Source organism: Passer domesticus, chromosome 15 (genome assembly GCF_036417665.1).
Source record: "Passer domesticus isolate bPasDom1 chromosome 15, bPasDom1.hap1, whole genome shotgun sequence".
NCBI lineage: Eukaryota > Metazoa > Chordata > Aves > Passeriformes > Passeridae > Passer > Passer domesticus.
This window is the reverse complement of record NC_087488.1, coordinates 11,402,768-11,418,294: the sequence shown is the minus strand read 5'-3', so window position 1 is coordinate 11,418,294 and position 15,527 is coordinate 11,402,768. Positions and strand designations below refer to the sequence as shown.

General features: G+C 45.9%; 2 protein-coding genes across 4 annotated transcripts in view; one reads left to right on the top strand and one right to left on the bottom strand.

Moving 5' to 3' along the window:
• Window positions 1-2,012, top strand: part of ADAP1 (ArfGAP with dual PH domains 1) — a 50,203-nt gene extending 48,191 nt beyond the window's left edge. The window contains exons 10-11 of the mRNA XM_064389877.1: window positions 142-370; window positions 724-2,012. Of these exons, the coding sequence (XP_064245947.1) occupies window positions 142-370; window positions 724-752 (258 nt within the window). The 3' untranslated portion in view covers window positions 753-2,012. The remainder of the gene's footprint in view (window positions 1-141; window positions 371-723) is intronic.
• A 1,411-nt stretch (window positions 2,013-3,423) lies between these two features.
• On the bottom strand, window positions 3,424-15,239 carry GET4 (guided entry of tail-anchored proteins factor 4). 3 transcript variants are annotated; one of them, XM_064389878.1, is made up of 9 exons: window positions 15,024-15,239; window positions 10,873-10,951; window positions 10,384-10,465; window positions 9,927-10,076; window positions 8,193-8,331; window positions 6,212-6,352; window positions 6,052-6,127; window positions 5,809-5,881; window positions 3,424-4,761 (listed from the first exon to the last, which is right to left on the bottom strand). In XM_064389878.1, the coding sequence occupies exons 1-9, from the start codon at window positions 15,179-15,181 to the stop codon at window positions 4,673-4,675; spliced, it is 987 nt and encodes a 328-aa protein (XP_064245948.1). In that variant the 5' UTR covers window positions 15,182-15,239; the 3' UTR covers window positions 3,424-4,672. The 3 variants fall into 3 exon arrangements, with proteins under 3 accessions (XP_064245948.1, XP_064245950.1, XP_064245949.1); XM_064389880.1 differs by lacking the exon at window positions 15,024-15,239 and adding an exon at window positions 13,721-14,199; XM_064389879.1 differs by lacking the exon at window positions 15,024-15,239 and adding an exon at window positions 12,245-12,351.
• Between the last annotated feature and the right edge of the window lie 288 nt (window positions 15,240-15,527).

The window sequence follows — 15,527 nt, the reverse complement described above, 5'->3', positions numbered from 1 at the left end:
ACACATATAATATTCATCCTAATATTTGCCAAAAGCCAGTCACAAAATACACATTTTTCACAAGGACAAGCTGTCCTGGCTGCCCGGGATGCAGAGCTCCCTTCACCCTCACCCCTGCCTGACTGCTCTGCTGTCTCCTAGGATGCCTTTGCTAGAGGGGAGGTTTTTATTGGGAGCAAGGAGAACAGCTACAAGGTGCTGGAAGGGCTGCCACCATCCACGCAGGGGAACCACTGGCAGCACGGGATCACCATCGTCACCCCGGATCGGAAATTCCTCTTCGCCTGCGAGACAGAGGACGACCAGCTGGAGTGGATCACCACCTTCCAGAAGGTCATCAGCCGGCCAATGCTGCCTCAGGAATACGCAGGTGTGTTCCCTGGGGAGGGCTGGGTGGCAGCCCTGGCCTGCTGTGTGCCCTGGGCTGGAGGGGACTGGGGGTCAGGACATCGCTCCTGAGTTGTTCTGAGGCAGCTCTGCACTGCCCGGGGGATGCAAAGGCTGTTTGAGCAGAGAGGGGCTCGCCCTGGGAGGAGGAGGAGGGTGGTATCCTTCCCTCTCATTGCCTCTGGTATGATGTCTATGCTGCTGTATGGTTGTAGGGGTAACTGAAGCCAATGAGCATCAGCAAGGACCACTGTCAGGGTGGGCTTGTGCCAGGCTGTCACCACATGCCAGTGCTTCCCTTGTTTTAACTTTATTTTCTCTGTTTTTTCCTTTCAGTGGAAGCCCATTTCAAACATAAACCTTAGCTGGGACTTGCTGGGCAGACCTGAGGAGCGAGCTTCTGTTTACAACACGACGTGGTTTTATTTGAAATGTTAAAAATAATTCATAATAACAGTAATAATAATAACAATAATAATACTTCCCTTTCCCCTCATCATTCACGTGATCATGTCGGAAGGGCGGCAGTGGAACGTCGGAGAAGATCCTGATCCAACTTGAAATTCAGCTCTGTGGCTGCTCTGTGGGGTGGGACAGGTGGTGCTGCCACCCACCACCCCACACCTGCTGGAAGGGGCACCCAGCTTCACCAGGATGGCAGAGACTGTTGGTGGCACATCCCAGGGGCAGGTGGGACTCTTCCCCATGCTCAGGTCCCTGGGTGCTGGAGCTGAGCATCCCCACACTTCCAGATGGCTGCCAGCCCTTGCCAGGGGGGCTGCAGGTCCCCAAGGGGTGACATCCCTGTGGGATGGGAAGCAGCCTGGAAAGACACAAAAAGTGCTGTGCAAAGCAGCTGAGCCTGCCGTGGTGCCGGGGTAATGATAAATTAATTATCCCCTTGGGACTGGAGGTGATGCTGTACCCAGAGAGGGTCAAATAGGATTTAGAAATAGAGGAAATGGGCATCATCAGCCTCGTTAAGTTAATGAAGGGCAGGGAGCAGGGGGCTGCAAGGGAGATTCCAGCCTGTGAGGTGATGCTGGGGGAGCAGAGCTTTGGGGCCAGGCCTGTGTTTGGCTCCCTGGGTCATCTCTGTTCCATGGTCTGGGGGGCTTTGCCCCATTTGGGGAGCCCGCTATGGAGCTGGGGGGTTGAGCTTTATCTGCAGCTTTGCTGATGGGCACCATCAAAGCCTGGCTCAGCTCACTCCCAGCAGGCACATCCCTTCGCCAGACTTGGTGGTTGCACTTTTCCCCCAATAATCCAATTTTTTTTTGGTTGATTTTTCTTCTCCTGCCAAAAAAAAGAAAAAAAAAAAAAAGGAAAAAAAAATTTAAAAAGCTGCTTGAAGTGACGTTTCAGCGCGGTGTTGAGCACTGTAATTCCTGCAGTTAGGGCGGGCGGGCTGGGAGCTGCACACCAGGTGCTGGATTTTTACCCAAAAATGAGATTTCTGGCATGCCCTGAGGGCCCAGCCCCAGCCACGGACCTGTCCGACGCGTTTCTTAGGGTGGTTGTGTATCTGAGAGCATCTCATCGGCTGTGTGCATTCGTTCTGTCACTGGTAAGACAACTGTGGTACTAAATGTCATTCCAACCAATAAATTATTATTATTATGTCAGAGCCGTGGCCGTGTGGTGCTGGGGCAGGGAGGGAGGTGGGGTTAAAAGCAGCAAATGGAAACAAAGAGGGGCCAGTGCTGGCAGAGCCCCAGGGGTGGGGGACACCCTCAAAACCATCCGCCCCAGCCTGGCACACAAAGTGTATTATTTTATCTGTTATTTGTGCATATTCTGTGTATTTTCTCTATAATACTTCTTCATGTGTGCACACACATACACAAGGATAGCTGGTTCTTGGGAATAGAGAAATAAGCTTTTTTTGAAGGGGCTGTTGGCTATTCAGACAACTATAAACTGCATAGTAGATAGAGTGTAGTATATAAAATGTGCATGTATGAGGTGTTCATATGCACACATTCATGTACAGATGTAGCACTCAGACACTAAATTTACAAACATAAGCTAAATGTATTTCACCTGTTTATTTATAGACATTTTTATACTTTGTTTTCTAAAATATGTGATTATATATTATATACACATGTGCATGCTTTAGATACATATAATTTATATTTATAAATTTAAGTTGTATATATTGCATATAAACATACATATATCTGCATGCACATGTGTATGCATAACTATAATTATATATTTAACTTATATTTAAAGTATTTATAAGTGTATGTTACCCACACACTGTCATTCACACTCACTTACCAACCCAGGCACAGCAGAAGCGGGGAGAGGACAGACTGGGCTCCTTGTTTGTGTTTATAGGTAGCTATAAAAATTGTTTTGTGTGCATGTATAACTAAGAATAATATTACAAATTATACGTAATACAAGTATATAATTATTATCTACACAGAAGGCTGTTTATATGTGTGTGTATATACATGTATTTTAAATTCCCAAGTATGTATTTTATACACACACACATAATTCTGTATATACTGTTGTAATTATTGAATATACATTTTGTATATCCACCTGTAGGTGCCCCAGCCCTGGAGCACTGCCCTCCTGTCAGGGCTGGGGTTTTGGGGTCAGGGCACAGGCAGAGCTCACGGTGGGGGCTGCTGGAGGCTGCAGACAGAACTGAGGTAAAAACCTCACACTGGGTCACATACACAGGACACAGCAGGGGACATGAGCTGGATGCCTCATGCTGCTTCAGGCACATTCCTGGCAGCCAAAACAATGAAATGCTGTGGTTCTAAACCTCTACTGACGTGCCACATAATTTATTAAATGTCCATAGCACCAGCCCAGAGAGGGAGCTCTTCCCTTAACCTGCTGCATATCAAAGCAAGCCCCATCTGCTCCAGGTATCCCAACACCCCAAGAGGATTACACCTTCACTGCACAGAGGGCTGGATGACCCACAGTGAAATGCAGAGTGAAAAAAAATAGCAAGGAATGTAAAGCTCTGCTTGGGAAACTCTTAGAAAGCAGCAGTATCGCACATCCTGGTATAAAGTGTTTATTTGAGACTTCACAATTAACACAAAGTCTTCCTGTCAATGCCTTTTTTTTTTTCATACAGTCAATAAATTTGTATTAATCCCTCCCCCATGCATGATTGCTGTTTATTAATCTAAGCCTTTTTATTTTCATCATGAAAAAATAAAGCGTTTCCCCACCCTTTCACCTGTTCCCTGTACCAGACTGTGCTGCATTACAGAGGAGATGGAGAATGGCTATGCCTACTGCTGGGGGTGAAGTTACTCCATTATTTATTGATTTATTCTTTTTTTTAACAGAAAGTGTTAAATGAATCAATCACCCAAGAAAAATAAATATATCATAAAGAACCAGAAGCTCTGCAGTATCCCTTTTCTTGCCATCCAGCCCAGTTCAAACACACACCCTGCCCAGGGCAAACTGCTCTGCTCACAGCAATGCTGCCGCCTGCACGTACAGCTGGGAACTTACACTACCAAAATCTCTTCCAAAGTACAGCCACAAGCCACAGGACGTATTTCAATACCAAATTTTTATACCTAGGCAAGAGATCCACCTGGAAGCCAATTACCTGCATTCCACTGATGGGCTTTTACTCAAGAGCTATTCAACCTTGTGCTTTTCAGGAAGTATCGGCTAAACACACGCGTGGGCTCAGCCAGAGCCTGGCCTTGGGGAGAGGGGCAGGCAGTATGAAGGGTGTGCATGTTACTCATGGCAGTGGAAGCAAGTTCTTGTATCAATGTCTCTTGGATGTGCATCTCAAATTATGCTGCTTGGCTCGTCTCGCAGTACTTTTGGCACCAGCCTCACAAATCAATTATTCAATTGCTCCCCCTGCCTTTCGAGATCTTCCTTGGAAGAGGGCAGAGGGCAAGGAGGCTTTGTCAGAACACAGATGGTATTGGGTAGGCTGTGAAGGACAAGCCCCATGTTTATGCTTTATTGAAAGACTGTGCAAAAGGGAATACTGCATCAGAAACCGCAGACTATGTTTAATCAGTCCCAGCTGCTGGATCGCAAACCCACTAACAACCGCTCCGATTGGTTCGTTTGGCTACTTTTGTTGGTTTCTTTCTTTTTTTTTTACATAAATAATATAGACCGACAGTATAAACATTTCAGCAACCATTTCTAAAAGACCAGAGGAGCCCTTTTAGGAGCCAAGAAACAACTGCAGGATTCAAATTCCAAAAGTGTCTTTGGAGTCATCGAATCATCAGATTTACACGGCACCCAATGACAACAACATTCAGTCGAGCTCGATAGGACTGCTGTCTTCCTGACCATCTTCTGTGTCATCATCTTCCCCAGTTCCCATCAGACTGTTTAAAAGATTTCCTAGAATAAAATACAGGACAGTCAAAATCATTAGTTTTATATTCTCATCTCAAAAACTTTTAACTAATCTTCCATTCTGCTACAGTACAGATTTCTGTAACAAAAAAAACCCCAAGAGTTTTGAAGTGGGAGAGTCTCACCAGGACATCAGTAATCCCACACTGCTTTCCATTATGAATATTGATTTGGGAAGCTGCATACTCTTAGCTGTACACTGATACTGTTCCTTCTCTAAGAATACACTTGAAAAACCCAAAGTCACATATTTATGTGCTACAGTTGCGCCCTCAGAGGGAAAAAAAACCCAACCAAAAGAGGAAAAACACACCTCCAGCAGTGAAACTCAAAAAGCAGCCACAGTCTGCATCATGCTGTAAAAAATTGTCTGAAACTCAGAGGCATCAATTTAAAGATGCTTGAATTGCTGAACAGCAAATTACAGATGGTAAAAATATGATGTTCATGTTTTTCATCAGGCTTCGGGTATCAGTGAATTGATGTTTGCAGGTAAAGCTTCAAGTCACTTTACAAAGAAGCTTAGTTCTCAGGGAAAACAGTAATTTTATGCACATTTTATTCAAGAGCCAGGAAATGAGGGCTGAATTTCTCTATTCCATTTCAGTCCTTGTAGAAGGGTAATATTAATTTCAGAACTTCCTCCTTGGACACATTCATGTTGTATCAGTACCAATCAGATCTCTACCAAACCATACTTGGTTTAAGAAAAATCAGTCACTGAACTCTGAGGAAATTAAGCTTTAACACCAGTAAGATGCTTCTTTACATTAGGAAGCTATACCACAATGTCAGAAATTAACCCTAAGAGTCTTTTTACTGCTTTTCCCCTTCTCAGTGATGAAAAGTCTACAAGCCCCCCCCAAACCACTTTCACATGCAACCCATTCATCTTGTATTCTACAGCAGGGGCTGTTCCTACAGGCTATGAAAAGAATTATAAATTGCTTAGAACAGATTATCTGTTTCCAGCACAGGTGTTTTATCCAGGTCACTGATCAAAGCCTGGAGGTACCTACGAGCAGAGCTTACCTAGCAATCCCCCGTAGGACGAGGTCTGCTTGGGTGGAACTCCGAAGAAAAGCTGTCCTATTCTATCTAGGTACTGGAGGGACACAAGGTAAAAAAAAAGGCAATTATTCCATTTACAGGCAGAAATAATATAGGCAGAAGTCACCCAGGCAAGGTAAATCACCAGCTTATCTACAAAGCTGGAGACAATCAGCCATGATTTCACTCGTTGAGTGAGTTAAATCCTGTTTGTGAGTAACTCACCTCATTATACATGGGGTCTCTTTTCAGCGAAGGTTGATACTGTTCACACAATACTGTAAATACTGTTAGTTTTCCTCTAGAAAGGAAACAACCAAAAATGTAATCTCAGTTAACAACTGTAAAGGAAACCAAGAAGGACATGACAGAAATCAGACTGTACCCATCAACTGCCAACAAGAGAAACCAGATGAAGTTTAGCAGTGGTTGCACAAAGGGCGGGCCCTTCTCTATCGAAGGATGTTTCTGTGTGTATGTCGTAAAAACAACTGATGCGCTGGTCTTGTTTTTTAAGCAGAGAAATCTGAAAAAGGAAAGAGAATGGGCCAAGTTAAAAACAAAGGGCAGAGAAATGGTTTCGCCACAGAAAAAGGGAAGCCAAAATCTACTTCACTTGTGCATAGAGGACCCATGTCAGGCTTGAACTGATGGCAAAACAAAACTGTTAGAGATGGACATCTTTGGGGATGGATTGGCCATCAGCTGAGGAAGGGGAAAATCACTACTAGAACACACTGTGGAACAGGCAGGTGGGGAGGGAAAACAGACATTAAATATTAATAGAACGAGTTGAACCAGGATCTAAGCAGATTGTACAGGATAGTTACTAAAAGAGAGCATCACTTTGCAAAATGTGGAACGACTGGCTACCCTGTAATTCACATGAAAATGATATGGCATCTTCTGGTCCAGGATCTAGTGAGTTAAAAACTGAATTAAAGACCCATTAATCCCCAAACACATCTCCATTTAGTATGTATCTGTCAGTATTTGTTGACTCTGTCATTCTATTCCATCTCAACATAACGAGGCATCAGGACCACTAACAGCGTGACACACATGCCTAAAAATCTCACAATAAAGCTGTACTTCGAGCTCCCAAACCATTTGTCCCCAACAGATCGATCCCTCAAAGAGATGAAATCCTTGTTCAGGTCCAGTTAATTTAACTGGCAATCTCTGCAAGTCCCATTGGCCTAACAGGCTTTTATCTGGGACAAATGCTGTCAGCAAGCACGAGGAAGGCTGCCACAAGCCATGTCATTTTTGATGGCAGGCTGGCCTCTAATTCTGCACCCTCACATGTGCAAGGGCTTGGGGCTGTTCTGCCTCACTTGACAGCAAGGAACTGCAATTATTTTCATTAGAGAATAAACTACCATGCAAGAGGATTTTACAGAGTATTTGACATATAAGCCAGTAAAGGATGCAGTAGAAGTGCTGTATAAACACTGAAAAAATAATCTTTTAACTTCTTCACACATTTCTCCCCATAAAATTGAGTCCTGCACATACTGGATTTCCATAAAGGATTTGCTATTGCTTAAAATCACAGCAATCTATAGCAACCAGCTATGGAAAGCAGGACAAATCTGACATGACAGCTCACTGCTGCCAAAAGAGAGACAAACTTGCTCTCACCTCCTCCCTCTCCCCCAACACCTACTCTCTGCCTGACTCCCTGCCACACAGTCCTGTCTCCACCTCCTCCTCAGACTCCTCCATGAGCTGCCTTCCCTGCCTGAAGAAAGCCATCAGCTGATTAAACACAGTAAAATTGGCTTTGTCAACCTTCATTCTACATGAGCTCTGCAAAAGCACACAATAGCTTGCATTCCCACCTCCTACAAAATAAATGCCTAAAATGAGAGCCAGCAGCAACTCTGTCAAGGCAAGAACCATCAAGCTGCTGCTCACAGACCAGGCTGACCCTGACAAGCTGCCCCTTAGGACCTGAGTGAGAGCAAGTTCTGTGCTAAACACAGGGCCTGCTTGAGTCCAGTATTTGTAAGAACATATAGATAAACCCTAACTAGACATAAAGTGGTGTTAATAAAGCTAAGAACTGTGCTTTCAGAGTTAAACAGATTACACTCATTCTTTAGGCAATTAATTATTTAATTAATAAATAAATTATTATGCCTAAAGAAATTAATTAATAATTTCAGGTCTCGACCTTAATACATTATTTTACTTTTTTCTCCCCAGTCTGACAAACTTAACACATCCGTTTTCAGACAGTTTTCTCCTGTTGTTCTGGCCAGTTTCACAGTTTCTTTTGCAAAGGCTGTGTGGTTAAATTAGATTGGTCCCACACATAATGTCATCTCAGCAGAATGCTTCAGAAGAAGTTTAACACCTACTGTAGTACTGCCTGAGCTACAAACATGTCCACCTCACTGCGGTATCCGCGGGACGAGGAGTATTCCACCAGCATATTTGCACAGCCCTCACCATCTGTCGAGTGCAAGAAGTGATACCGAGATTCACTATAGTTTTGCTCTAGAAAAAGAAAAAGGAAAAGGCTTTTAAGAAATCAGTTCAGCGTACCTGAGCATAAAAACAAATTTATTAGGTTTGTATTTTATTAGCTGGTAAAAGAACAAGAGTTATAGGTGTGGTATATAAACAAGACAGCTAGTAAAAAGTTTGTAAGTTACAGATAATTTATAAAAGGAGATAATAATAAATTTTACCCTAAGTATATTTGAACAACTGCTATTAAATACAGTTTACTCAATTACAGCTACTGCTGGCTTGAACTTTGGTTGTATCATTTTACCTAAGTGAATGCTGACACTTGATGTGCTATCACCAGTGTTTGGGACAGGAATCAAGAAATTCCATATTAGACCAAGTGCACCAAGAAGTCAAACAGCACCTTCATCATCCTTCTTTCATTTGCTATTTTTAGCTTAGCCCACTCTTGCTACCAAAACTAAAATCACTTCAATATGCTGAACAGAGCAGCAATTATACAGGAAAAATGGTGTAAGAGACGGCAATGATTTCTTAGAACCTGAAGCAAAGGATTGTGTAAATTCACAGCAATGACAAAACTGGATATAGCTGCTAATATTTTGAATTTTAAAGCATTGTTTTAAAAATCTGAGCCTTTTGTGATGAAACTCAAAAAGCTACAGGCTAAGAAAATGTAGGCATTTTGCTCTTCAAGAGAACAGTGAGCAGGCGGCTGCAAAATGGGGACTTTTACTTTCAGAATGCAACTGTTTCTTATCCTGACTGTAGCAGCCTCTAACTTGAATGCAGTGAGAAGAATCCTCCCTTTCTGGCTGGCAGCAGCCATCAGGCTAGCACAAATCCCAGGAGAGCAGCTAGGGAATTGCCCATGGCACACAGAGGCTGCAGCATTGACCATTATTGGGTCAGGGTTGTTACATGAAACCACTGTCATCACTTGGCAGCTACTGAAAAATGTAAAATAAACAATCATCTTGCACAGTTATCCATGAGAAACCACAGAAAAAATGGCATGTATTCAACTGTTCTCAATCACCTTTGTTATGTTTTGAACACAAGACTGTAAATAGTGGCTATCATCCACAAGTACAATAATTATTTAGAGCATTTTGTGTTTCTCTTACATCCCATCACAAGTGATAAAATGCCTCATAAATCAAAGGCAACAGCATTCATTTTGAAATAACCCTGCTGGCCAACTTCTCAAAAAGTACTTAATTACAGTCCAAAGACTGTTTTGGATGCCAGGTGATGTATTTCAATCTTTGTCATGTTTATCCAGGATTTAAAAACAAAAATACTTGCCAACAGAACATCTTTGCTCCCCGGCAATTTTCCACTTAACGACACAACCAAACTACCTCAATGTCTAAAGGATCAACCTGCCTTTTACAGTAGTTGTGTTTTGCATTTTGTACTAATATAGAGCTACCTACCCTTTTTTTTTTTTTCTGTAACACTAGAAAGACATTAATGCAAAAATCAGATAATAGGAGAACTCAATCAATTATTTCCATCTCAGTTTTTTTAGATTATTCCCAAAGTAGATCTCTTATGACACCATGCTTTCAATATTTTCAGAGGAAAACACAGAAAAGCCAGTTGATTTTTCTTACCTTTCCACAGGGTAATAGCTAGTAACTGGTGTAGTTTTGGATGTCCAAGTTTTCCTGATCCCCCACTGGACCATTTTAGTGCTCTGGACACGAAAGCCACTCTTTCAGGAGAATTTGGATCCATTAAACTAAACAATTTAGCCAAGTTTTCTAGAAGCAATAAGATTGAAAAATATTTAGCATTAACAAAAATAAGACAATCTGCTGCTTCTAATGCAGTTCTAAGATTCATCTTAAGGACAGGCAGCAGTTTTAGTTCCAAGCATGCCCACAGAGTCATCAGGAACCCACAATTCTCTAACAAAGTTTCCCCCAGTCCATTCCTATGGGGAGGGTAACCCTTGGCCATGTTGGGAAGGCATCCAAAAAGGATTGCAGCTTTCAAGGCTATTAACAAGTCACTGTGAAGGGAAAGCACAACTAAATGCCACCAAGCCAAGAGCAGAGGTCATCTCACCTAAAAGGTCTTCTGCTACTTTTGCGTCCGACTTCTCCAAAGACTCCAAAACCAGCATGGACAGATCAGCAGCACTGTTTTGCTACAAAACAGACACACACTGGCAGTGATGAATGTATCAGGGCATAAAAAGAAACATCAACCAGAATTTTGGCAGCAGCAGGTTTAATGCTTTTATCAACAGCTAGGGCACAGTATCAAGTCTCAGCCTTCCTGATAAAAAAATTATAGTAATTTGATGGCATCAAAGAGAAGCCTCCAGGAAAGCAGAACACAGGCATTGTTTGGATGCTCACAAACACTACTGCTGCATGTTCCAGCTTGGCATAATCCTTCTTTGTGGAGAAAGGCTCAACAAAGAGATAAAACAAAAGATTACAAAGCAATTACCCCAAACATTTACCACTGGGAACTCACCATTCATTTCTCAAAATCTTGGGAGTAACAATTCCCTGCCCTCAAGCCACACACACAAAACCAGTGACTTACCTGGTTATGACTGAAGAACAGTAAAGCCCCTGAATACATTAGTTCTCTTGCTTCTGCATGTTTTCCTTGTGACATATACCTGAAAAAAATACCAAAGCCATAATAAAAATTACCACTAAGTAAGTTTTGTATGCTTATATAGTTACTTATATTTAAAGGATTAAAAGATTGCTCAAATTTAAAATAATGACAACAAGGGATTTATTTTTAAATCAGGTTAGTTTCAATAAATGTAGCTTGAACTGCAAGTTGCAATTAGTTTTCTGCTCCAGACCTGATGGAATAAAATGAAGAATATAAGAATGGAAATTGAGAGAGCTACAAATATGTTTGGGGCTGGAACAAGAAAAGGGCACGAACCCAAGACTTCAACTGAGCAAAAGATGCCAATGTACTGAGCCTGTACCAAAGCCATCCCAGTGAAACAACTTTTGGAATACCTCCTGGAGAGCTCGCTGACCTTTCCACTGGTCCAAGTCCCTCTGACCACTGATGTCCTCTGCCAGGGGACATCAGCCTGTCCTAGCCCCCTGCTGAACCAAAGGAGCTCATCTCTCATGGCTTTGAGAGTAAGATAAGCACAGCCAGCAAGATTCACCATGCAACACTTCAACAGAAACAAACTATAATGCTTCAAAACACACCTTCCACCTTTCTCACTTAAGAGGTAATGAAGAAATAAGGAATTAAAGAATTTGCTCCCAGTGGTTACCTCAGGACTCTTAGCACAGAGTTGTGATTGCAGCCTCCTGCACATCATCACTGTCAGTAACCACAGCTCCTGGAGAGTCCCAGCTCTAGCTTATAAACAGCATTTCCCATAAATAGCAGTTTAGGTGTGGCAGTTTCCAAATTCCATTTCTCTCAAGTGCTACTCAGAAAGTCTGTGCTCTCAGCAGCTGATTTGCTCATATCACAGAGGTGTCAGCTGTACCCTGCTGCTTTAGCACCTGCACTTTGGTTTGTCCTGTGACACACCTGGCTGGGCTGTGTCTGGGTCACCCCTTGCTGTTCCTGGGGCTGCTCCTGAAGCCCCAGGGCCCCTCAGGCTGTTCCAAAGCCCAAGAGTGCCCAAGGGGTGACAGAGGGGTTGGTGGTTCTGGGGGTGCAGTAGGACAGCGTGGCCATGGGGGTCACACCAACCAAAGGGACAACCAGAGCATCCCAAACCTCTTGTGCTGTGCCCCAGATTCCTGTCACACGTGTCCCCTATTGGTAACATCAGAGAGACAACAAAAAAGGGAGGAGACTCCTCCCATCCTGCTCATCAACTGAGAAACAGCAAGGTATTCTATCCAAAACAGCACTGAAATAATGGAAGGCACAATGGCAGTGTTTTTAATAATTCTCAGCAACTCGGGTTTGCAATCACCATGGTAAATGGGAGACAAATGAATCTGTAGCTCCAACGTTTTTATAGCTGGGCTCCCATCCAGGTTTGCTTCTAGGAGTTGGACTCAGCATGGATCCACTTCCACAAATTCTACTTCCAGTAGATTCACAATGCTGTATGGAAACTCCTAATCTGAGAATTGTTACAGATGATACTAACAGCTGCTGAAAACAATTTTACGATATAAAATACAAAGAGCTGAGGCTTTTCAAAGAACTTTTACCAGAAAACTTGTTTAGTAAAATAAATATTGATGACATTTCTCTAAATGGTATTTAAAACAAGAGAAATCCTGGAACACATTATTTACTGCAGAAGAATGACCTACAGGTATCAGTGAAATAGAAATGGATGTAACAAGGATATTACACTTTGAAGAGTGACTCAGATACCAAATCACAGAGAGAGAAGAGCTCAGCCCAGCCAGCCTGGGGAGCAACAAACACCACGAGCTCAGGTGTGTCCCAGGGAGCTCAGGGTGAGGCAGGAACAGCAGTTTTCCACCTGCTCTGTGGATCACAGAGGGATAATAACTCTGCAGGAGGCAGGCTTATGGTAATCTTTCCTCCTCCACTTCTTCCCCTCCTCCACCCTAAAATACAGCTCCAGTGCATGAAATTGAGTCAGGATTTCAAGTTTACTCTCTGACAGATGAGACAAATGTTTTACAGGCCCGTGTGTTTAAAGGAATAAGCACTGGCTAACCCAATCACAGCTCCAGAGCTCAGGTCATCCCAATCAGCATTAATGTGTCTGAAAAAATGCTGATTTTTATCACATTTTACAGAGGATTGACAAGACTACCAGCCATGCAAATGTCACCTTTTCATTTAACTGAACACATCCTTTCAATTGTATTTAAAATGGAAAAGGCAGGACCTTTGATTCCAAATTAATTCAGGGAGGCTTGAGTATGTGAGTTAATACATCCAGAAGACTGGAGGAGAAGTGACCTCCTGAGCCAAGACTTCTCACACCCCTGCAGACACCACATCACATAATCCCTACTATAAAATAGGCCAGGCTTTGTCTTAAATTTAGATTTATTCTCAAATACAATTTAAGTCTTAAGGCCTGGATGGTGCCTGGCTGATCCCATCAGAGGGGTTATGGAAGAACAAAGTGATTTAATGTGGTGGTGCTGGGACACAGGGCAGGGCAGGGCAGGCTGTGTGATGTGTGCTGGCAGCACAGCAGGATTATGCACCAAGGACTTTCCTCCCCACTTTCTTCCATGACTGCTATTTTTCTGTGCTTACTCACCCTGTTCTCCTCCCAACACCGATGAGGGCTGAGGACAGGGGACACAGGGTAGGGAGGGTGGTGTCCAGTTTTGGACCTCTCACTTCAAGAAAGACATTGAGAGGCTGGAATGTGTCCAGAGAAAGGCAGTGGCGCTGGGGAAGGATCCAGCTGGGACACAAGGAGGCTCAGTGCCTCCTCTCTCTACAACACCTGAAAGGAGGCTGGAGCCAGGTGCTCCTCTGCCAGGCAGCCAGTGACAGGATGGCAGGACATGGCTTTGACAGGAGGTTCATTGGGAGAATCTGTTCACAGAAGGGGTGGTCAAGCACTGGAACTGGGCCCAGGGAGTGGTGGAGTCACATTCCCTAGAAGGGAACTGTCCAGGCGACAGGTGATGAAAACCAAAAGTTGGACCTGATGACATCAGAGGTCTTTCCCAACCTAACTGAAGCCAAATTTCCATCCTGTCATCTCCCAGCAGAACCACAAGTAAGCAAAGCTGGGACCAGCTGAGGAAGCCCCCAGAACAAACACCTTCTGTGCTCCTGCAACAGCAAGGGTCAGCCTGTTAAACTGTGATGAGAGAAAGGGTGACCCCTGCAAGTTGCAGTGGACGTGAAAAACGAAGCCTAAAAATGCTTCACCATAAAAACAATCTCCTTATGACAAAAGAGCATTTTGTAGCATTTCTGAATAAACGCCCAGGCCTGCTCTACTTAGTCACTGTCAGTACACAAACACTACACCAAGTGGGATTTATTCCAAAAAGCTCCTGGGTGCAGGCGATCCCGGCCACGCGGAGAGCTGCCCCTTTCCGACCGCGGCTCCAGGGTGACCGTGCCGTGAAACAAAGTAACCCCGTGTCCCGGCGGAGCCACAACCAGCCCTCAAAGCCGGTAACCCTCCCCGCGCAGCCACCGGGCACTGGCACGGAGCCGGCGGGGCCGCGCCGGGCTCAGCTCCAGGCCGGCCCCGGGACTCGGGGGGCCCGGGGACACACCCCGAGCCACGCCGCTGCCCGGGGGGCCTCGCTCGGCCTGGCCGGAGCGTGGGGACACCGAGCGGCTTTGGGGGACGGGGCCGAAGCTCCGCTCTGCCCGTGACCTCAGGGCAGCGTGACGCAACGCCCCGGCGCGTCACCGGACAGTGCCCGGGCCGGCGGGCCGCGGGCCGGGCCGGGGTGGGGGTTGGCCTCCAAAGGCCGGCGAGCAGCGGCTCCCCCGAGGCGCTGACCGAGCCGGCAGGGCCGAGAGCGGTGACGCGGCCGGGCCCGGCCGAACCCGCGGCCGCCGCTCCCGGCCCGGCCCGGGCCCCGCTTGGGCCGGCGCCGCGCGCCCGCCCCACCCCGCCCCCCTGCGCACCAATCAGAGAACAGGACGCGGAGATGGACAGCCGCAGCAGCCAATAGGGAGCAGCCGTGGGCGCGGCGGGCGGCAGCGGGGGAGAGTGCGTGGGAAGGCTCTGGAAGGCCGGGCGGGGGAGGGGCGGCGCGGCGGGCCCGGCGCGGCCCTACCTGAAGAACAGCGTCCGGTACATCTGGTGCGCCTCGTAGTAGTCGCCCTTCTCGACGCTGGCGCGCAGCTTGCCCTCCACGCGCTGCACGCCGCCGCGGTTCCTGCCGCCGCCGCCTTTCGCGGCTTCCTGCTCCGCCGCCATGATCGCCGCCGCCATCAGCGCGGAGGACGGGGAGGGGAGGCGGGAGCCACGCGCATGCGCACGCAGCTCCGGCGTCCCGCTGCCCGGCTTCCGCCCGTTCGGACGGCGGCCCGCGAGGCTCAGCCCGCGCGGCTGCGCGCGGCGTCCCGAGCGGTAACGGCGGCCGAGAACGGCGTGAGGGGAAGGCCGGGACTCGAGCGGGGCACGGCCGGCCCTGGAGACACAACAGCGCAGACACCGCGGGATAACTTAAAAAAAAAAGCAACAAAACCCAAAGAACGGCTGCTGGAGCGCGGGCAGTGGGCCTGGCTGAGCCTGCTGTGGCTGAGGGCACAGGAGTTAAAGCAAGTCCGCTCCCTGC

Coding starts and splice junctions, on each gene's coding strand:
- GET4 (XM_064389878.1), bottom strand. CDS start 15,181: ATGGCGGCGGCGATCATGGCGGCGGAGCAGGAAGCCGCGAAAGGCGGC. Junction 10,952..15,023: donor TACCGGACGCTGTTCTTCAG/GTAGGGCCGCGC, acceptor TATTTTTTTCAG/GTATATGTCACAAGGAAAAC. Junction 10,466..10,872: donor TGTTCTTCAGTCATAACCAG/GTAAGTCACTGG, acceptor TCTGTTTTGTAG/CAAAACAGTGCTGCTGATCT.